At 37.0% G+C, this 19772-nt stretch overlaps 5 protein-coding genes and 1 non-coding gene across 8 annotated transcripts; 3 read left to right on the plus strand and 3 right to left on the minus strand.

The window, feature by feature from the left end:
- Nucleotides 1-527: 527 nt before the first annotated feature.
- On the minus strand, nt 528-3237 carry LOC105957574 (BSD domain-containing protein). Of its 2 annotated transcripts, none has more exons than XM_012981520.2 (5): nt 2972-3236; nt 2775-2878; nt 2159-2256; nt 1670-1812; nt 528-752 (listed from the first exon to the last, which is right to left on the minus strand). In XM_012981520.2, exons 1-4 carry the CDS (start codon nt 3186-3188, stop codon nt 1671-1673), a joined length of 561 nt encoding a protein of 186 aa, XP_012836974.2. In that variant the 5' UTR covers nt 3189-3236; the 3' UTR covers nt 528-752; nt 1670. The 2 variants fall into 2 exon arrangements, with proteins under 2 accessions (XP_012836974.2, XP_088672517.1); XM_088816391.1 differs by lacking the exon at nt 528-752 and adding an exon at nt 1490-1585 and having other exon boundaries at nt 2972-3237.
- A 244-nt stretch (nt 3238-3481) lies between these two features.
- On the minus strand, nt 3482-8405 carry LOC105951316 (histone-lysine N-methyltransferase ASHH3). The gene is made up of 13 exons (XM_088816392.1): nt 8276-8405; nt 8128-8187; nt 7119-7248; nt 6819-6930; nt 6054-6153; nt 5540-5618; nt 5284-5455; nt 5129-5209; nt 4853-5030; nt 4399-4426; nt 4197-4287; nt 3954-4002; nt 3482-3865 (listed from the first exon to the last, which is right to left on the minus strand). The coding sequence occupies exons 2-13, from the start codon at nt 8143-8145 to the stop codon at nt 3794-3796; spliced, it is 1110 nt and encodes a 369-aa protein (XP_088672518.1). The 5' UTR covers nt 8146-8187; nt 8276-8405; the 3' UTR covers nt 3482-3793.
- Nucleotides 8406-9144: 739 nt separating this feature from the next.
- TRNAA-AGC (transfer RNA alanine (anticodon AGC)) lies at nt 9145-9217 on the plus strand. Its single transcript has one exon. It is a non-coding gene; the product is annotated as a tRNA-Ala (tRNA).
- A 185-nt stretch (nt 9218-9402) lies between these two features.
- LOC105951306 (Plastid-lipid associated protein PAP / fibrillin family protein) lies at nt 9403-12549 on the plus strand. Its single transcript, XM_012974719.2, has 11 exons — nt 9403-9707; nt 9831-9884; nt 10003-10077; nt 10218-10337; nt 10560-10751; nt 10909-10992; nt 11068-11163; nt 11301-11354; nt 11924-12003; nt 12145-12252; nt 12389-12549. Exons 1-11 carry the CDS (start codon nt 9444-9446, stop codon nt 12456-12458), a joined length of 1197 nt encoding a protein of 398 aa, XP_012830173.2. The 5' UTR covers nt 9403-9443; the 3' UTR covers nt 12459-12549.
- A 455-nt stretch (nt 12550-13004) lies between these two features.
- Nucleotides 13005-15795, plus strand: LOC105951293 (P-loop containing nucleoside triphosphate hydrolases superfamily protein). The gene is made up of 3 exons (XM_088816396.1): nt 13005-13227; nt 13774-15501; nt 15595-15795. Exons 1-2 carry the CDS (start codon nt 13200-13202, stop codon nt 15303-15305), a joined length of 1560 nt encoding a protein of 519 aa, XP_088672522.1. The 5' UTR covers nt 13005-13199; the 3' UTR covers nt 15306-15501; nt 15595-15795.
- Nucleotides 15796-16735: 940 nt separating this feature from the next.
- LOC105951285 (PRLI-interacting factor) lies at nt 16736-19630 on the minus strand. 2 transcript variants are annotated; one of them, XM_012974693.2, is made up of 3 exons: nt 18928-19630; nt 18709-18831; nt 16736-18614 (listed from the first exon to the last, which is right to left on the minus strand). In XM_012974693.2, the coding sequence occupies exons 2-3, from the start codon at nt 18811-18813 to the stop codon at nt 17112-17114; spliced, it is 1608 nt and encodes a 535-aa protein (XP_012830147.2). In that variant the 5' UTR covers nt 18814-18831; nt 18928-19630; the 3' UTR covers nt 16736-17111. The 2 variants fall into 2 exon arrangements, with proteins under 2 accessions (XP_012830147.2, XP_088672521.1); XM_088816395.1 differs by having other exon boundaries at nt 16736-18619; nt 18717-18831; nt 18928-19259.
- Nucleotides 19631-19772: the final 142 nt, after the last annotated feature.

Here is a 19772-nt window from a genome sequence, read left to right on the forward strand (position 1 = left end):
ATGCATCCAAATTCCAAGATACATAGATAGACATATTGTTGAAAAAGATGAAAAGGGAACCCCTAAAAAGACTAAAGCAGTTGATTGGTAGTTGATAGTGTTTATACCCCCACCCACCCACCCACCCATAAACACAGTGGGGAAAATTTATAAAGAGAATTAATCGCAGAAAACCATAATAAATCCATTTAAACTTAAAACATATAAATTGAATGAATGATGAGATATTACATTATCTTCTTATTTTCCTTAATATTAGTGAAGAAACAGTTCACCTAAAAATGATTTCTACCAACTTTTGAACAATTAAATGAAATTACAAAAAATTGTATACTATATAACTCACGTTTTTTGCCAAAAGTAACAAAAAATTTCAAAAAAAAAAATTTAATTTAATTTTTTTTTTGAACACTCAAATTTATTGTATAGAAGATGTTCATTCATACGCAATGAACAAAAAGTTCATCAAAAGTTTATTTTACTAATTTTTAACTAGTCAAGCAAACTAAATAAATAAATTCGTATACTCTAAATCACACGCTTTTTGATAAATATCGCCCTCCAATTTTGTTAATATTTTTCAACACTCTCATATGTATAGTCTAGAAGATGCTTGTCCATAATGAGTGACGGAATAGTTCATGAATATACATAGTCTAACGAGAAACGAGGGTTGTACGAATTTTACCCGCTTTTAAAGAAGCCCTTTCAGTTCGTAATAGTTCTTAAAGCAACAACCAATGTATAACCACCTGAGAAGCAGAGTATTTATCATGATATAGGCTTCTTTTAATTTTAAATAAAGCTACACATGTTATATTATGTTTTAGATTTTCTGCATTGTAATAAAGTTAGCATTTTATTATGTCAGACATGGAAACTGTGATGAAAAAAAAGGTATATGCAGCAGCGGTTGTGACTCAATCAGTTCATTGTTTAATGAAATAAACAACATTGGATTCTGCATCACTGTTAGCCCCACTTACCTTATATATCAATCGGCCAAATTACGGCCAACCCCCTACGGTAAGGCCAAATTACGAAAAACCCCCTCAACTATGTATTGTCTTACACGTCTCCCCTTCCGATGTCAAATTTACCTACTAAATGAGTGGTTTTTTTTGGTAAGAAAATACATAGTTGAGGGTGTGGTTGTAATTATCCAAACAATAAGGGTTTTTTTGTAATTTGACTATACCTCAGGGGTTGGCCGTAATTTGCCCTATATATTTATATAACTGAGAGTACATATACACAGTAAGGGCAAGTACCCCCACAATTATTGTAGTTATATAAGCACAACTGAGAGTACAAACTACATAGACACAGTAAGGTTAAGTACCCCACATAATTATGAAGATGAATATGTGGTTATTTTAAAATATATACATATTAATTGTTTAGTAACCACCCAAACCTAATGTTCACACAGCATGCTAACTAGGCTTTAATGAATTTCTACAGTTGTAATTTGGAACACAGATATATGTAAATAAAAATTCCGATATGTATTTACGTATTTAGTTCCACAAAGAAACGGATGTGCTCAGAATTTAATATCAGAGTGCAGATAATAATCCAATTCCTATGTCAAATGAATAGTTCAGGAAATAATCGCAAGAATCTGATTCTTCATTCTAATATACGAAACTTTTATAAACAAACTCACCTCATTTTTGTTGGGTAGAAGTTTCGGACGAAAACTTTGCTTCGGACATTTCGACTTCACAGGCACTACTATTGTTGGAGACAGTTTCATTTCCCATCCTCATCTGTTCTAGTTTGGCTAGACGTACAGCACGTAGCTCATATCTGATAATTATATTACGAAGAATAAATTAATTACTTACATGCCTCCACTAATTTAAAAAAAAACATTATTTTATTCAGAAACCGCCTAAACTTTCTTTAGAACCCAAAAAAAAAACACACAATTTCTTATCTATTTCCTGCACGAAAATCTAAAACTCAAACATAGCACGGGCAACTTCAGAATAACGTTAACGAGGCTCATACCTTCTTATGCCAAGATCATAAATATGTACTTCACTAATGTATACAATGATTTCACGGTTGTACCATTCTCCATTCCAGAAAACAAGAGTACAATTCATAAGACAAAAATTGCTAATGCATAAAATGAAATTAGATAACTCACTCAATCACGTAACTCCTAACAAGCGAAAAATATATTCTCCAGAATTCCCTTTCCTTCAAATAGCGGGGGCATAACCGAAACCTGAGTTGTGCAAGCTCCTGGAGAAGCAGAACAACAGTGTTCCAATAGTAAGGAAGAATTACCAAAACTGACGAAAATCTGATAATTCAGTAATTTGATTAATTCTCAATGTGTAATAAACAAAAATATGCACTGAACAAATAGAAACAGTGACTAGCTTCTATTCAATAAATCGCTTGCAATCTACGACATGTTCAGATAACTTACACTATCGAGATTACGTCCAGAACGATTTTTTTAAACAAATTGAATCTACATCATCAATGGCTACTTGCAACAGAACAATAACCTAGAAAACATTTTGCAAATCAAAGTCATAGTATATCTCCTTAAACATGGTCTGCCTCTTGCTCCACCTTTGGAATTATGTAATTTTAAATTCAAAATGAATTGAGCATCATAAGATGTTGCTTCAAAATTCGCCCTAGTTTTTCAATTTCGAAATCAATCTGCTAATAAATCCTGCTATTTCTGATCAAGGCAAAAAAAATCTAGCAGAAAAGGAGACGAAGAATCGGAGAGGGAGAAATGAGACCTTGATTCTGGAAAGAACAAGCATGGCGTGTTTCTCTTGCCAATCGGAAAGATCCTTACTCAAATTTCCGGAATCTTCACCATCAACGCTGCTTCTCTCTTCATCTGCAACCAAAAAAAAATCCCCAAAGTGAAACAATAGCGCATACGTATATCTATGTAGATGATTTATAGAGAAACGGCAGTAAGAGTAAATACCGATGAGAGAGAAGTTTGTGAAGGTTTCTAGAGAGAAGGATTTGACGAATTCCGCCAATTGCTCAGTGACTCCGTACAATTGTTCATCTTCTTCTTCTTTTGTTTTGATTTTCGAGCTCTTGGCGGCAGAATCAGAGGCAGCGGCGGTGGTGGCGGAGGGCAAGGAGGTCTTTTTCAGTTTGGAAATGCTGCGTCGAAGCCATGAATATGCATCCATCTTCCTTCGGTTTCTTTCAGCAACTGGTGCGGGAGAGAAAAAATGGCCCAAAATGTTTGGTCTGGATATCTTGAGCCCATTTCTAATACGGGCCGGGCCAGTCTTGTGCTGTAGCCTGTCAAATACAGCCCAGCTGTAAGTAGACTACCAAGAATCAGTTAGACCCATTGCATTTATTTAATATACAAAATATACATTTTAACTAAAAAATAATAGTATTGAATTTTATTTTAATCTTTTTTTTTTTTAATAAATCAATCAGACTTCGGTTTAAGTTTTTAAGTAAAAAATACTGGTCCGAAAAATATCTGGTATTTTCTTCAGGAAAAAAAAATGCTTACAACTGATGTTACACTTGAATTACATATGTTTTTACAATAAATAAATGCTAAAATACGAGGCCCACAAATTTGGGCAACAGCATTTGGTACAACAACACTCGAAGCTATCCTGCCTCTTGTCTGTACGATTATCGAATATATGTACCGAAGCTCAATCCTTCACCTGCGTCACCGAATGGGTACATGTATCAGAAAGGATTAAAACCCAAAAGCACTAAAATCTCGTTGTCGAATGAGAGTGTGGGAGTTACCTGAAAAATATACTTAACATTTGCAAAATTCCCATTCTTCCTCTGATAAGTCAACGAACTCGGAATTTCCATCTTCAAACATGATCTTGTCGAGGAAAATAGAAGAAAGTTATAAATAGAGCTCGTCTCAAATTGGAAAAAGAAAATGTGTCGAAATTACATTGCTGACTCACCAAATGTTTTCTTGTGGTATTATCGAACCGTCTTATTATGCCAAAGGATCTGATAGAGATTAAGCATGGAAGGCTACAGTCAGCGCGTAGAAGAGAAGGTGCAAGAGAAAGCTCAACTGAGCACATGGAATATTTAACAAGTCTAACAATTTTAGATAGATCTTAATAATGTCTTTAAAAGTATAGCACATTAGCGAATATATTTAACAATAACGAAACCGGAAAAAAATATAATCAGCTCACCTTTTATCAGAAAAGCGACAAATTCTTATTACTGAACCAATGCAACAATGGCGACTCTTATTTCTCGGAGCAGGGTCATTCCTTAAACCTCCTAAAAGTCAATGACAAGCAACAGCATCAAGTGATGCCCTCGGAACAAACTAAGTACATGATTGGCCAAATATGGTAAAGAAAAAAACAACAAGAAGTTGGAGCAGCTCACCTAAACAAGAAATTCCATTCGAATAGACCTTCAAGAAGGATAATACACCAAGTTAGAATCCATTTAATAAAGTATTCAAGGACAGAAAAATAAGCACTAAGGAACAGAGCCTTCGAACCAACAAGATTCAGGGTCCACTCTGCATGAAATTCAAGTTTCGAAGTTTCGAAGTTTCGAAACAACACCGTTTCAAGATTTCATTTATGGTGTTATCTCTGTTGCTTATATCTTTCTTCCATTTTCTGCCAACTCTTAAGCATATGTGATTTGAAAGAAGCTTCTTTTCTAAATGACATAATTCCAGATTCTTCTCGCTAAATTAAAATATTATGATTACTAGTGGTGAAAATTAAAGTGGTGAAAAACAAGCAAATGGAAACACAACTTTTCGAGTTAACTCAGCCAAAGATGTTTCAAAAAATCTGTATGTTAAACCAAAATAAATGGAACTAACAGGTTTATTCGAGACCAGTCCTTTCACTTTAGGAGAATTTGCTGCCACTTGGCGTGCTATTATTTGCAATGCAGCATCTGAAGAAGCTGTTTTTGGTTTATTTGGTTTCACCCCCAGCTTCTGCCGGCAGCCTACAGCACCACAGTGACAATCTTGATCTGCACCAAATTGAACAAACCTGCTATGCTGTGTTAGACCGAACAATAACGATTCTCTTTCAGAGCAAACAACTTATGATTAAAGAAGATCCAAACATAGTGAGTGCAACGGCCATACTTATAATCATAGGTCAGATGCTCGCCCTTTTTAATATCGCGTGTTGCAAAAATAGCAATTCTTGTCTCGCCATCAATCATCCTGAAATGTAAAGTCGCACAAGAAGTTAAACCATAGAAGTTAGTTAGAAGTTGAAATAAAAAAAGTTAACTAACCATTTCTGCATCTCGGTATTTGGGCAGCAACTATGATTTATGTATCTTGACTTGTTTCCCTTGTACGTGGCATCAATCACCATGTCCCGGTTGATTTCACATAGGTAAAAGTTAGTTTCTCCGCGGTGTTTCATTTTCCAAAGTCTTTCCTCGCATGTTTTATCATCTATAACTGGAAAAGTAAAGCATGTTTCTACATTCTGCTATATCAACTCTACAAAAGAAGAAAAAAAAAACAGAACGAATGAATCTGTACCTTCTCCAACATATTCTATGATAAACTCTCCTTGATTAATATCTTCTTCTGCCACAACGCCCATTCCGCATTTCTCAGTCTGAAACAATCACTTCAACTAACTCAAATGAGACTTGAATAAATCAAAAGATTTATAGCTTTTTAAAGCCCAAAGATGTAATCGGACACTAAAAACAACTGCTTGTGTGCAATTGCCAATTCAACAAGGATATGTATGCCATAAAAATGGATACAAAAAATAAAACATAACAAGCAGCAGCGACAGGTGGTCTACCCAGAGTAGTCAATCTGAAGTAACGGGAGTCTCGTGAATGCATACTGAGTCCAAAAAGTCAACATTCTCAGAAGAATTATCATACCTATGTCCCAGGTCTATGCTATTACCAAAATACTTCAATTAAACAAATTTACTGGAGATGATGAGGTGAGAAAACATAGACAACCTAATGAAGTAGGAATCTTAAATTTCTCGACATGCTTATTTACCTTATAAATAACCAAAAAGGAGTTTTACCTGCACAGTTTTAATTTTCTTTACAGGTCTTTGATGAAATGGCTTATTCAGACATGATATCCCACATTTACAGCCCGTAGAGCAGCTAGACATTAGCATGCTGTGGAAAAAACAAAGAGAAAAATCAAGCTAATGTACTCCTTGATCATAGTTCAGAGTTGAAAAAGTGTAAGACATCAATCGATATAGAGGAAAGATACTGTGTGTTAATGTAAATTTTTGTTTTGGTAATGCTGATTATATCTTCTTGGAACAAGAAGATGCATGTACTAGGAAAGGGGGTCAAAGCTTCAAAGTATTGAAACTTGCAAGAAGTAGTCCTACATTTATGCTTTGAAAAACTCCTACCACAGGAAATGAAACAAAATTGATAAGATATTGGATCCTTCCAGTGTAGTACTAAAAACCTTTTACATTAATGAGGAAAAATCTTGCTGCGTTTTTCATATAATATATATAAGAGGGGAATGAGTAACTGTAGTGATAAGAGGTAGTAGAAGATCAACTATAGATCGAAAATTTGTGAAGTATAGAGATTATATTTTCAAGGTCCCTGGACCAAATCAACCCATCAAATAATCAAGAGTAAATCACAACCCATAAAAAATTCAATAGTACACCACAATTCATTAGTAAAGCAGAAAGCTACAGATTACATCAAACTAGAATCTGCTATGTTAATTTCTAAGCTACCACCACAGCGAACTATACCCATCACAGTCTCAACTCTCAAGTTGCAACAAAAGTAATTCAAGTAATCCTTACCCGCAGAGACAATCTTTGCCACAAACACCAGAAGATTCAGCTGATGAACAGCACGAACAAAAGATACCATCGTCCTCCAAACGCCTTTTTACTTTCTTAGTCAAATATACATCTTTAAGAAGTTAAGGCTGAAAAAGTTGAACGAGGAAGAGACCATTTCATGGGGGAAGGGGGTGGGAGGTTATAACAAACAGTAAAAATCCAACTGAAGTTATATGGGTAGTGAATTAAGTACAAAAACATGCACACAGAACAAGCATTGATGCTAAACATAAACTAAAACATAAAGCTGATGGATACTGCGTCGTATTTTGGTGTAGGATGTTGAATTCCATTTATTTAATGAGTCAGGAAGTTCGAAATCAACCGGACTTCCAATGTCGCTCACCAACTGATTGAATACTTGTGCAATCCCAATGCATTCAGCATTCTGGTTACATTACAGTAGAAACAAAAACATTACAGTTAACAATGCAATCATTTAGAGACTGTGAGGGCATAAGATGATGATAAAAGATCAACCAATTAGGGAGCCTTCCATAGAACATATAAATAAAAGTTTCTACAGTCCTCCTGATAGTGATCAATGGCATAACAAGATAAATTTTAAAGGAGCTTCCCTGCAGAGGAGCCAGGACACAATTAAAATTCTCTCTAATCAAAATTTCATTTATGTCATCTTCCTTCAGTCTATTTACTCTATGCTACATAGACCTCACTGGTGAAGTGTAAAGAAGCAATATATCATACCATGATAGTCACATCAAGCAAGCTGGAACCACATTTTCTGTCATTTTTTAACATTTTCGCATGCTAATTCGATGTAACTGTTCTCAACCTATAGATTACAGTATTTTGCTTTCACGTGCTGCATAATTAAAAACACCAGGACCATAGAAGGTATTTTAACAACACAATCTCTTTCCATTTCACGAATCAAACAACAAGAAAAAAATAAAATTAAACTCCAATGTCTAGCTCAAGTCAAAGAGTCCTCTATTTGAGAGTATCGACTACCATTCTAATCTCTCACTCGAGAACTACCCTCTTGCCTGGCTTCTCCAGGCATCAACAATATGGTCAGCATATAGATGCCACGGGTGCAAGAAAAAAACACTCATACCGATTTTCCTAATACAGTTAAGGGGAACATGAAGTTATGCCTGATTATAAGTTATTCTTTTTATATAGAAACCTTCAATCTCCACCCAAAAAAAATTTGTAAAAAAGACAGGTCATGAATTAAGTATAAAATAAAATTATACCGAACAAGGAAGAATTAAATGCAAGAGCTAGTGTTCAAACAAACCTTCTTCATAGCAGGCATGGCCTTGATAAGTGGCTGCTTACTACTAAGAGGCGATTATTTCTGAAAAAAGCAACACAAGAAGTCAATGATAAAGGGACAGTTAAAGAGGGAATACAAACCACATTGCTGATTAAGAGGCAAAAAGTACCAAAATAGCTTATAAACATTGTTCCCTGAAAAGATTTACACCAATATCTGAAGTTGCATAACTCCACCATTACACATTTTACTCTGGAGAAAGGAATTAAGTGTTGTCTGATGATTCCTCAAAATTAATAGTACACCCTTTAAAAATAGAAATTGAGGAAAAAAATCATCCAGATTCCTTCTTTTTTCTGCAGAAAAGAAACAATAAAAGACGTCAACTAACATAAGCAACTAACTAAACTCACATCCTTCTATCAGTAACACAAAAAAAAAAAATCAAATTAAAGCAGGAGGAAAAGAAATAACAGAATTTTTTTTCTACACATCGCATTTCAAATGAACTAGCTACCAAAAGTGTGAAGATCTCTGTGTAGAGTAGCCGGAGAATAAAGGGAAAGAGATAGATGCTACAAGGCTCGCGTAAACAATTGCAGCTAGGGTTCAATCACAGAGTCAAAAAGAAAATGCGGCAGGAAAAACGAAAAAAAAAAACAGAATAATCGGAATAAAACACACAAATTAAACTTACATACCGCCGGGCCGGGAAAATCGAATAGACGGCACACGGCAGCAAGTTGTCTGCAGTGTGTGTGTGAGTGAGTGAGTGAGTGAGTGTGAGAGAGCAGGGGATGAGAGAGAGAGGAAGACGGGGATGAAAGGGTAATTTTACTTGCCAAATTGGGATTTGGAAAATAACGGTTACGACAAAGTAACGTTTAAGATATCGCTACTTTTAATTCTGGGGTGAAACCCGTCTTTGATGGTTTTCTAGGCCCAATCCTTTTCTTTTTTTATACATCTAGGCCCAATTCTAACGACAAAAAGTTTGTGTACGTAATAATTACAATAGTTTGTAAAGAGTCCACAAAAGGGGATGTAGCTCAGATGGTAGAGCGCTCGCTTAGCATGCGAGAGGTACGGGGATCGATACCCCGCATCTCCATTTTTGTTTTTTTTTTAACCCAAAGAGAAGTAAAAATATCCAGAGATGCCACCTGTCCAGCCTACAACCACCAACAACCCATCGTCAAACAATGATCTAAACCCCCAAAAATCATCAATTTTATTTTATTTTATTAATTAATTCCCAACTCCTTTCTCGTTCAAGGAAAAAAACACGCACTCTCACTCTCAGTGCGTGTTGCCTGTTGTTTGCGACTGCATGCAATATGGCAACCCTGGAGGCTGCTGCTATTTCGGGGCTCCGATTCCGGCCACAGCAACCAACGTTAAACCCACCGAGGACAAGACTCTCGAGTGCCGCCGTCGGTCGGAAAATCCACCGGCTATCACTCAAGTGTTGTTCGCTCGTGGAGGAACAAGTTTCTAAAGCAGCAGCAGCAGCTGTTTTTACAGAGGACGAAACTTCACTCATCGATGCTTTGATCGGAATCCAAGGCCGCGGCCGCTCCGCCTCCTCGCCGCAGCTACAGGTCATCATCATCTTAACATATTTCATAACTGCAGTGTGGTATTCTCGTAACATATTCCATGTATTTGCCCTTATCTCAATTCTTGAATGTACGTAGTTAAAAATGGTTCAATTTATAATGCAGGAAGTTGAAAGGGCAGTTCAGAAATTAGAAGGTTTAAAGGGTGTACCTGATCCAGTAAGTCAATTATCAAATGTGTAACTTTCTAATTATTACAATGTATTTTTTTTTTTTTTTTTTTTATTTTGTTTTAGTTGATGCTTTGAGATTTGGTGTAATAATTTGTAATTGACAGACGAGTTCGAGCTTAATTGAAGGCCGTTGGCAGTTAATGTTCACAACGAGACCTGGAACAGCTTCCCCGATTCAGGTTAGATTTTATATATTTTTTGTTTTTTTAAACTCTTACATTTAGGCTTTTAAATGAAATAAATAAAGAAGAAAATATTGCTAAGCATTAATATTATTACCGGTTGTCATTTTAGCTTTTACCTTTTTTTGGTGATGCAGAGAACATTCGTTGGGGTCGACTCGTTCAATGTATTTCAAGAGGTCTTTCTTCGAACCGACGATCCACGTGTCTCCAATATTGTAAAATTCTCCGATTTTATCGGTGAATTGAAAGTAGAGGTATATATATATATATATATAATTTATATTCGGATGTATACTTCTACTTAGTACAGTATAATTTTCATTTCTATACCGTTTCCGATATATGTAAATTCGATAAATGATTAAATAATGTTTTTGTCAGGAAAAAAATCTGATAATTTTCGACCTTCTTTTTTCATTTTTTATTTTATTTTTATGTTTGAAAATTATGATACTCTTTCATGTGTGTATATATAGGCAGTGGCATCAGTTAAAGATGAAAAACGAATCCTATTCCAATTCGATAGAGCTGCTTTCTCGTTTAAATTTCTCCCTTTCAAAGTACCGTACCCTGTGCCGTTTAAACTTTTGGGAGACGAAGCAAAGGGCTGGTTGGACACTACTTATTTGTCTCAATCGGGAAATATCCGTATATCTCGAGGAAACAAGGTAACATTTATTAGCTCCTTAATTACATAATTTTCTATCATTATGTAATTATCTACGATGCACATAATTAGTATTATTAAGAAAATAATAATAATAATAGTTACGAACCATCATCTGCGAATTATTAAGGACTCTCAGTTCGAATGTTATAGTGCAGGGGACCACGTTTGTTCTGCAAAAGGAAACTGAGCCTCGACAGAAATTGCTATCGGCTATTTCAAGTGGTGCACAAGTGAAAGAGGTTTAGTTATTATAAAAATGGTGGATTTTATTTATTTATTTTGTTAATTAATAATCTTGAAACATCACCCGACAGGCGATTGACGAGTTTATTACCTTGAATCGAAGTAGGGTTACTAAAAGTGAAATAGAACTTATTGAAGGGGAGTGGCTCATGATATGGAGTTCACAGGTAGTATTTTTTCTCCATAAGTAAAACTAATCTTGAAATTTTGAATTTTACCACTATTTATGGAGAAATATTTTACGGTAATTCATTGTTCTGTTCGTAAAATAAAGCTAAGTTGCTACGATTTTTTTTCACTGCAGGAAGAGACGGAGAGTTGGATAGAGAATGCTGCAAAGGGTTTAATGGGAAAGCAGGTGCATTCAAGAATACATATATATATATATATATATATATATATATAGGGTAAATTACACCCACACCCCTGAGGTATGCTTAAATAACTTTAAGGTCCATGTGGTTTCGATAATTACACCCACCCCCTTGAAACGTAGTTATAAACTCTAATGGGATAGCATTGGATACGTTATAACGATAGAGTTCTTACAAACTATTGGTTTCAGGAAGTGGTGGAGACAACAAAAAGTTATGGGTAATTTAAGAAATATTGGGGGAGCCATGTCACCCCATAACTCCCCATAACTCTATGTTATCTACACCACTAGCTAAAAGTAATAGTCCATTAGAACCGTAACGGAATAATGTATTCAATGCATTATCCCGTTAGAGTTTCTAACTACGTTTCAGGGGTGAGTGTAATTATCGATACCATAGGGACCTTAAAATTATTTAAGCATACCTCAGGGGTGTGGGTGTAATTTACCCATATATATATATATATATATATATATATATATATATATATATATATATATATATATTTCCTCTAACTAGCTATTTACTCAATCTTATGATATTACTGTAGATTATCAGGCCGAACGGTAACATTAAATTTCTAGTCGATATCTTATTTGGTCTCAAATTCTCAATGACCGGGAAATACGAGTAAGTTGACTCCCTTTAGATATCATTTATATTCTAACTTTTCATTAGCAAAATAAATTTAAAAAAAAAAAGAAAATTCGTTACAAGGAATACAATGATTTGATGCCTCGTATTAATTAATTATGGTATGTACATATGAAGGAAAGCCGGGATCAACACATATGACGTGGCGATGGATGATGCAGCGATAGTGGCTGGTCCATACGGGATTCCGGCAGAAATGGAAACCGGCTTCGCAATAGAACTGCTGTAAGAAAATCGACAGTAGTTCTTTATTTATTGCATTGGCTTTTAAGGATTTATCGCAGATAATTTTTTGTCGTAAAAAGATGAAATTTTTACTGAATTCGATCGTTTTTTCGTTTTGTATGTGTTGTTGGTGCAGATATAGTGATGAAAAGATGAGAATTAGCCGAGGCTATAAAGAGATTCTTTTCGTTCACGTTCGGTCTTGAGAGACGAGTTTGCAGATATTAATGTTGGTAAATACTGGATTGTTGTTTGATTTTTGAAACATTAAAAGTCAATAAGAAATTCATTTGTATATATTTATAAGTGCATATATCAATCATATAATTGTCGTTGTAAAAATCGAAAATTTTCGAGATTCGAAATGAAGATCATTGTTTCGAAATCGGATCGATTTAGGTGAATTTTTGGAAATTCGGATATTGTTATTGAAACTTGTAACATAATTACTAGTATTTCATCTTCATCAATTAATGATAATAATAATTCGGAAATTTATTTAAAACAAAAAAAGAAATAAAAAAGTGATGACTCTGAAAAACAAAATAGGGTAAATAACACTTAACCCCTTGTGGTTTGAACTTTGTGAACATAACTCCTTTTTACTATCAATATAACACATGACTTAATTGTATTTTTAAAAATTACCAAGTGAAATACTGGAGGAGGCTATGTGCTTATATTTAAAGTACAAGGGGTCATGGTGCACACAAATTCAAATTATAGGGGTCATGTGATTATATAGAGAAAGTACAAGGGTCATGTGCACAAATCTCAAAATTGCAAACCCTGGCGCCGATTTCATAGACGAGGAAGCAAATTTCGTAATTTGTGCTTTCGTCTTCTCGATTCAGCTGGCGCCTTCCAATTACTAGTTTCTGGGTACTGAAAATTTTCTCGTCTCATCGGAATCTGCGGGAGGCGTTTCGACCCATGCGAAGAGTTCAATGGCTACTGATGACAATCAAGCCCTAGGTAAAATTTAATTCAAACTTTTTTGTCGAATAATTTATCAGCCTTCTTTCGAATTCCCTGAAATTTGAACAACGGAGGAATAGAGATTGGTATTATCTTTTGTTTTCAATTTGAAGAGCCACCACGAAAGGGAAATTGTTCAGATTTTGGGGTTTGAACATTAGTTTAACTTTACGCAATTTGTAATGTTCAATTTGATTGCTGATGAATCCTTTCTGGCTGTACGGTAGTGTAAGACATGTTTTTTTAATTTGAATTTTTATCAACCTTCAAAGTTGTGTTTTCGCTTGGTTTGATAACTAATCAAGATGAACACGAATCGAACTCGAGCCGAACTTTCATAGCTTATCGAGCAAAAGATATGTGTTCGAACGAGATTTTAAGGAGCGATTTAATGGAGTATAAAGTAGCTTGCTTTGATTTCCAGCCCTATATATATATATATGTGTGTGTGTGTGTGTTATTTGATGACCTTTTCTAATTGTTTCAACCCTATTGGAAGATATTTGTGGAACTACTTTGATTACCTTTTAACTTCTGATGCAGAGTCTGATGTGAAAGAAAAATGTTGGGATCAACGAGAAGCTTTGCCCGGAGAACCTGTGTGTGCTGTATGTGGCCGCTACGGTGAATACATATGCGATGAGACTGACGATGACATTTGCAGTCTCGAGTGTAAGACCACTCTTCTCATTCGTTTAGCAAAATCACAGGCTTCATCTGCTCAACCGCCATCTGTAAAACTACCAGCAAGAGACGAGTGCTACTATGTTCGAGATGGTAATAATAAATCCGAACCTCAAATTGTAACCAACACCCGGACAGAGCAGCTCAGGGCAAAGCTCGAAATATCTGTACAGGGCGATAATGTTCCGGAACCTGTTCTGTCTTTCGGTTCTTGCAATCTTCCTCAGAAGCTCCTCCAAAATCTAGAAGCTGCGGGGTACGAGATGCCGACACCTGTCCAAATGCAGGCGATCCCGTCTGCATTGATCGGGCGGAGCATGCTTGTCTCGGCCGAGACAGGGTCCGGAAAAACATGTTCCTTTCTTGTTCCGATAGTTGCTTACTGTACGAAATTCAAGAACAACCCACAAACACCGCTGGCAATGGTTCTTGCTCCTACTAGAGAGCTGTGTATACAGGTGGAGGAGCAAGCGAAGCTGCTCGGTAAAGGTCTGCCATTCAAGACCGCCCTGGTGGTCGGCGGTGATGCCATGGCGGGACAAGTACATCGTATTAAGCAAGGAGTTTCGATGATTGTGGGGACCCCAGGAAGGCTCATTGATCTTCTTACCAAACACGATTTCGAATTGGATACGATAAAGATTCTTGTCCTTGATGAGGTGGACTGCATGATCCAAAGAGGGTTTCGAGAGCAAGTCATGCAGATTTTCCAGGCTTTATCTCAGCCACAAGTGTTGATGTACTCTGCGACAGTTTCGAAGGAAGTAGAAAAGGTGGCTGGATCAATGGCGAAGGATCTTACTATTGTATCGGTTGGGCGGCCCAACAAACCTAGCGGGGCAGTTAGACAGCTGGCGATATGGGTGGAGTCCAACAAGAAGAAGCAAAAGCTCTTCGACATATTGACGAGCAAGCAGCATTTTAAGCCGCCGGTTGTGGTGTTTGTGGGTTCGAGAATCGGGGCGGATCTTCTTTCCGAGGCAATAACAATGAAAACAGGGGTGAGAGCTTTATCCATCCATGGTGAGAGAAAAATGAAGGAGAGGAGAGATGTAGTGAGGTCGTTTTTGGTTGGGGAAGTTAGTGTGATTGTGGCTACGGGAGTGTTGGGCAGAGGAGTTGATCTTTTGTCTGTGAGGCAGGTTATTGTCTTTGACATGCCGAATTCGACGAAAGAGTATGTGCACATGATTGGAAGGGCCTCGAGAATGGGAGAAGATGGTGCGGCGATTGTGTTTGTGAACGAGGAGAATAAGAAAATATTTCCAGAGCTGGTTGAGATTCTGGAATCTTCCGGTGCTGCGATTCCTCGCGAGCTTGCTAATTCACGGCGTGCAGTGAGTTCTTTCTCAGCGGGCAGGGGTCAGAAGAAAAGGAAGCATGGCTACTGAATGGACCTTAGCCTTTTCTTCTGCTTCTGTAGTTTGTCTGAGAATGTCTGAAACGATAGTGACGATAACTTCTTGTCCTGAATGAGCGGTTGTGATTAGTCTTTGGTTGAAGGGAACGTGAACCACTCTTAAAAATGCTACAGAATTGTTCTCAAAACGTGCAAGATCTTATTGAGTAAAACGCCTTGGTCTTTGGGCAATTTGAATTCAGGTACCCTAGATGTGAACTTTTGAATTATCACTTGGTTTTGTTATTTTCATCTAAACAAAAATTTGCTTTTCTTTTCAGGTTAAGAGTACTTGTGTTGTCCTCCAATCGACCGTATTATTATTTTTTCTATGGATGTAAATTGGTTCATCTGCCTCGGTAGTTTTCTAATGCGCATTTTACATTACGTATACGATGATGATATTGTAGTTGGTGTAGTTTACCGAGTATATATAGCTTGTATACGATCATCATATTCGAAAAGATAAGGTTAATTGGTTATGCTGGTTCATTAAAGTTATTCCATGTCATCTTCTTACGGCACAATATTCTCCATCGTCTGCTTTTCCCCATCTCTTCAGTGATGCCATATTTAAGGTGCAAATCACTCTTAAATTTAAAGTCGAACCGTGTAACTAACAACGTAGATGAAAAGATTAATGGTACAAGTAGATAAAGATTAAATATATATACTCAGATAAAAAGCGGCTAAACCTGTACAGAAAAAGATGGAAAAAAAGAAGAATAAATATCCTTTGGGGTTTAGCAAAAAGACAGCAACTTGCGAAGAAAACAACGAAATATATAGGAAAGCGTGCCCCCACAGATGCTCTGGCATTTGATAACCACAATAACCGTTCCCCACGAATAATTTATGGCTTTCGATTCTGGTTTTTTGTTTTCGTAAAATGCTTTCATGTCAAGGCCTTGGTCGACTCATCTCCAGCACAACTTTCCGCCAGCCAAGCAATCGTTCGCCCTCAGACCAAACGGAAGAGAAAACGGACTCGCATTAGCAGAGAGAATGACACGTGGACAAATTGAAAGCAATTAAAAGTAATAGTACAATATGGTTAAATCGACCTCACCACACTACTACACTAATTCAACAATAGGGGTTAAGTTGTAATCTACTCATCGAACGTTGAGGTAAAAAATCATGCTGTATGAATTCGTACCGAATACTGTTGAGTGCTTCCCTCTGGTAAAGCCGGAGAAGTAAGAGATATCAACACGTACAAAAAAAATCTTCTGCAACAAGATGCTTCCGGCTTCAACACTCGGAACTCAACTACACCAAATGAAGCATTAAATATCAGGCTCAATATTCGGATCTCAACTATCACCAAACGAACCATAAGAGGAGCCAGGATAAAAACAAAAAGGTACTGAATCAACACATACAAAACGAGCACAAATTTTAGCAAGAGTATTGAGGGGATTATTCAAGATTCACAGGTTCATTAACAAAAACAACGGATTACATTACATGGTCAAGCCTCGAGAGAAAGAAACCCTATCAGCAACCGTCTAAAAGCAGAAGACTGATGATTCATCATATCCCTCCACTTTTCACTAAACATGAAACAAGAAAAACACAACCAAAAAGAAAAATTAAACGGAGAGAAGCACAGAACATTAAGTGACAGGAGCTACGCATCGAGTTTTTTTAACAGAGTCAAATGACAAAAAAACACCACTAAACCAGCTTTCTCTCTCTTCGCTCGAACTTGAGGGATATTTAACTAGATACCTACATGCCCAGATTCAACATTACCAAGTTCAAATCACACAAGTTGACGGGGGACAACTTTCTTTCAGCTTTCATTAACCTCTGTAACACTTGAATTTGCAACATCTCTTCGTGAAACCATTTCGTCTTTTGCTACACCAACATCTTCCATGCAAACATCTCTTCCTACCACCACAGTTTCACACGACTCAGTACCACTATTATCCGTAGCCTTCACCATATCCACACACTCGTCCTCATCCCCACCATTACCATTCTCTTCTCTATCTTTCTTCGTTTCCTCATCCTTACTTTCCTCAATAAACCCTCCCTTCTTGTCTTCTTGTTCAAAATCTGTAACATCAACATTCTTATCAGATTCAGCAGGAGCATCATCGTTATTATGCGCTTTCTTCTCCGAACCAGACACATCACTTTTATCTTCCGAATCTTGACCATCGGCACGGACTTCATTATCTCCGCTGAAGCCGTCATTATTGTCCTCCATTGAATGAGCTCCCTCTTCTCCACGACTCCCGCTCTCGTTTTCCGAGTCATTCTCCACCACCTCCTCGTTAATCTCCTCCCCCCCTCGATTGCCCCTCCTCTCCAAAAGCTGCATCCTCCTCCTCAAATCCCCCAACTCCCTCTCCATCAAGAACAACCTTTCTTTCAAGATCAAGTTCTCGTCCTCCAGCTGAGCAATATGAGTGTCCTGATCATCCACTCGATTTTCAAGAACGTTGTGGTACTCCATCCCACTCACGTTGATATTATTCGGATTGTAAATCATTTCGAAACGGCTCAAATCGTGGTCCAACCTCCTCTCCACTTCCACATGCTCCTCCACATCGCTCTCACTCGAACCTCCTTCATCTTCGTCTTCATCCTCGTGACCTTCCATGTCATGACCGGGCGACCTCAGCCTAATCAACCCCTTCATGGAACCATATCCATCAACACCCCACTCTTCTTTTGCCATGTCCACCAAAACCTCCCTAGATGGAGAGAAAATGGGAGTCGGCAAAACAGCAGGTGTCATCGGAGAAGGAGAGACCAACGATGCAATACCCCCACTCTTTTTCGCCCTAATTAGGAAGGAAGTCGTATTCCTCGGAGCAAAGGGGGCCGACCTGCTATTATTGTAATTGTTGTTGTTGTTATTATTATTATTATTATTGGCACCCATATTCATATTCATGTTCATGCCCATATTTATGTTCTTATTGTTGAACTTCTTTTTCGGAAAGAACTTCCGGGTCTTCAATCGGTTCTGCTGCTGCAAATCGACCAGAGTTGGAGGCTGGTAGTTATTAAAATTCAGATTCCCAACACCGCCGAGGCCGCCGACTACGTTGACACTTCCGGCAATTCCACCGCCGCTAGGGCCAGGGTTCAGGGGCTTCTGCTGCTCATTCCTCCTCTTGTCATTGGGTTTATTTACCCTCTTGCCCTTCCAATTACTCCTCGGACCAAGAGGCTTTTTAAAAGCAGAAGACGGTGGCTTCATAGCACCGGGGTTAGGGTTTGGGTTCTGAAACTGCGGCGGTGGTGGCCAAATTCCGAAGCTCCGATTCATTGGAAGCATCTGCGGAGAATAATTAATCAGATTAATCATTGGAATCAAAAGAGGGGAGTTTAAAAATAAATAAATAAAAGTTATTCCGGTTAACTGAAATTACCTGCGGCTGCTGCTGCTGCTGCGGATTCATTTGACTCATACTCATCATATTCGGATTCAAGTTCATCTGATGTTGTTGGTTCATCATTTTCGGTTGCTCGTTCATCTCAATTATATCCAAACACTGATCCACAACACAAAAAAAATCAAAAAAATTAAAAATCAAACAAGGTGAAAATCATAAACCACTGAAAAATAGAGATTGAATTTGAGAATTCACCTATTCCAAAAATTCAAACGCACCCGACCGTTGGGCGTTCGAATTCCTCTCTCTTAATTCAAAGCAAAAGAGAAAAAGGAACCAAAAAATAAATAAAAAAAACACGGAAAATAGATTTTGGACAGATTTTACTCCGGCAAGGCCGTAAATCCAAGATCCAGAAGAAATTAAGACAGAAGAAATACAGAGAAAGTAATTTAGATCTTGTATTCTTTGTTACTGTTATTAAAGTTTCTCTCTCTAAAAGTCTCGAGTTTCACGTATTCTCTAATCCTCTTTGTAAATTTTATGTATTTTTTTTTTTTTTTTTTCAGGTCCTTCTGTTGTAACGCGTGGGACAAATGGGACGACGAAATGTTTATATAGAGGGGAAGAGAGAGAACCGACGGTCTTGATCTACATCTGAGTTTGAACGGCCAGGATTAAGATGGAACAAAGTATGGTTAGGAGAGGAGTAGGGGTCGGGGTTCAAGCTTCGTAGGGAAAAAGCCTTAGATTCGTCAATATTTACGTGAGATGCCATTTGATGGGTACGACGTCGTATCATAGTGCTTTTGAAAGACACGGGCTTTTTGTGATGCTCAAGACACGGTAATTGTGTGTTACTACTTTTTATTTGTTTACAATAGGAACCGAAGATGTTTGGCTAAACTTATAAGTTGATAAATTTTTTTTATAAAATGTTTAAAAGTTTTTAAGTCCTTAAAAATTGGTTGGTAAATTTTTAAATAAAAAATCTTAATAATTTTAAAAATTAAATTTATTGGAGAACAATAATTTTTTTTTAAATACATTTACCTCATTTTTTTAAATCTTACAAGGAGTAAAAATTATTTATAAACTCA

The sequence above is a fragment of the Erythranthe guttata genome, chromosome 4 (genome assembly GCF_056151865.1).
Source record: "Erythranthe guttata isolate IM_541 chromosome 4, IM_541, whole genome shotgun sequence".
Taxonomy (NCBI): Eukaryota; Viridiplantae; Streptophyta; class Magnoliopsida; order Lamiales; family Phrymaceae; genus Erythranthe; species Erythranthe guttata.

Excerpts from the sequence above, each read along its gene's own strand:
- LOC105951316 (XM_088816392.1), bottom strand. Across the intron at positions 5,456-5,539 it reads CATAGAATATGTTGGAGAAG|TTATAGATGATAAAACATGC; the intron begins GTACAGATTCAT and ends TTACTTTTCCAG. Across the intron at positions 4,427-4,852 it reads GACTGGTCTCGAATAAACCT|GTCTATTCGAATGGAATTTC; the intron begins GTTAGTTCCATT and ends TCCTTCTTGAAG.
- LOC105951285 (XM_012974693.2), bottom strand. The coding sequence starts at position 18,813 with ATGAACGAGCAACCGAAAATGATGAACCAACAACATCAGATGAACTTG. Across the intron at positions 18,615-18,708 it reads AGCAGCAGCAGCAGCCGCAG|ATGCTTCCAATGAATCGGAG; the intron begins GTAATTTCAGTT and ends TATTCTCCGCAG.
- LOC105951306 (XM_012974719.2), top strand. The coding sequence starts at position 9,444 with ATGGCAACCCTGGAGGCTGCTGCTATTTCGGGGCTCCGATTCCGGCCA. Across the intron at positions 10,338-10,559 it reads TCGGTGAATTGAAAGTAGAG|GCAGTGGCATCAGTTAAAGA; the intron begins GTATATATATAT and ends GTGTATATATAG. Across the intron at positions 10,752-10,908 it reads GTATATCTCGAGGAAACAAG|GGGACCACGTTTGTTCTGCA; the intron begins GTAACATTTATT and ends GTTATAGTGCAG.
- LOC105951293 (XM_088816396.1), top strand. The coding sequence starts at position 13,200 with ATGGCTACTGATGACAATCAAGCCCTAG. Across the intron at positions 13,228-13,773 it reads TGATGACAATCAAGCCCTAG|AGTCTGATGTGAAAGAAAAA; the intron begins GTAAAATTTAAT and ends CTTCTGATGCAG.
- LOC105957574 (XM_012981520.2), bottom strand. The coding sequence starts at position 3,188 with ATGGATGCATATTCATGGCTTCGACGCAGCATTTCCAAACTGAAAAAG. Across the intron at positions 2,879-2,971 it reads CACAAACTTCTCTCTCATCG|ATGAAGAGAGAAGCAGCGTT; the intron begins GTATTTACTCTT and ends TTTTGGTTGCAG. Across the intron at positions 2,257-2,774 it reads TTGTTCTTTCCAGAATCAAG|GAGCTTGCACAACTCAGGTT; the intron begins GTCTCATTTCTC and ends CTGCTTCTCCAG.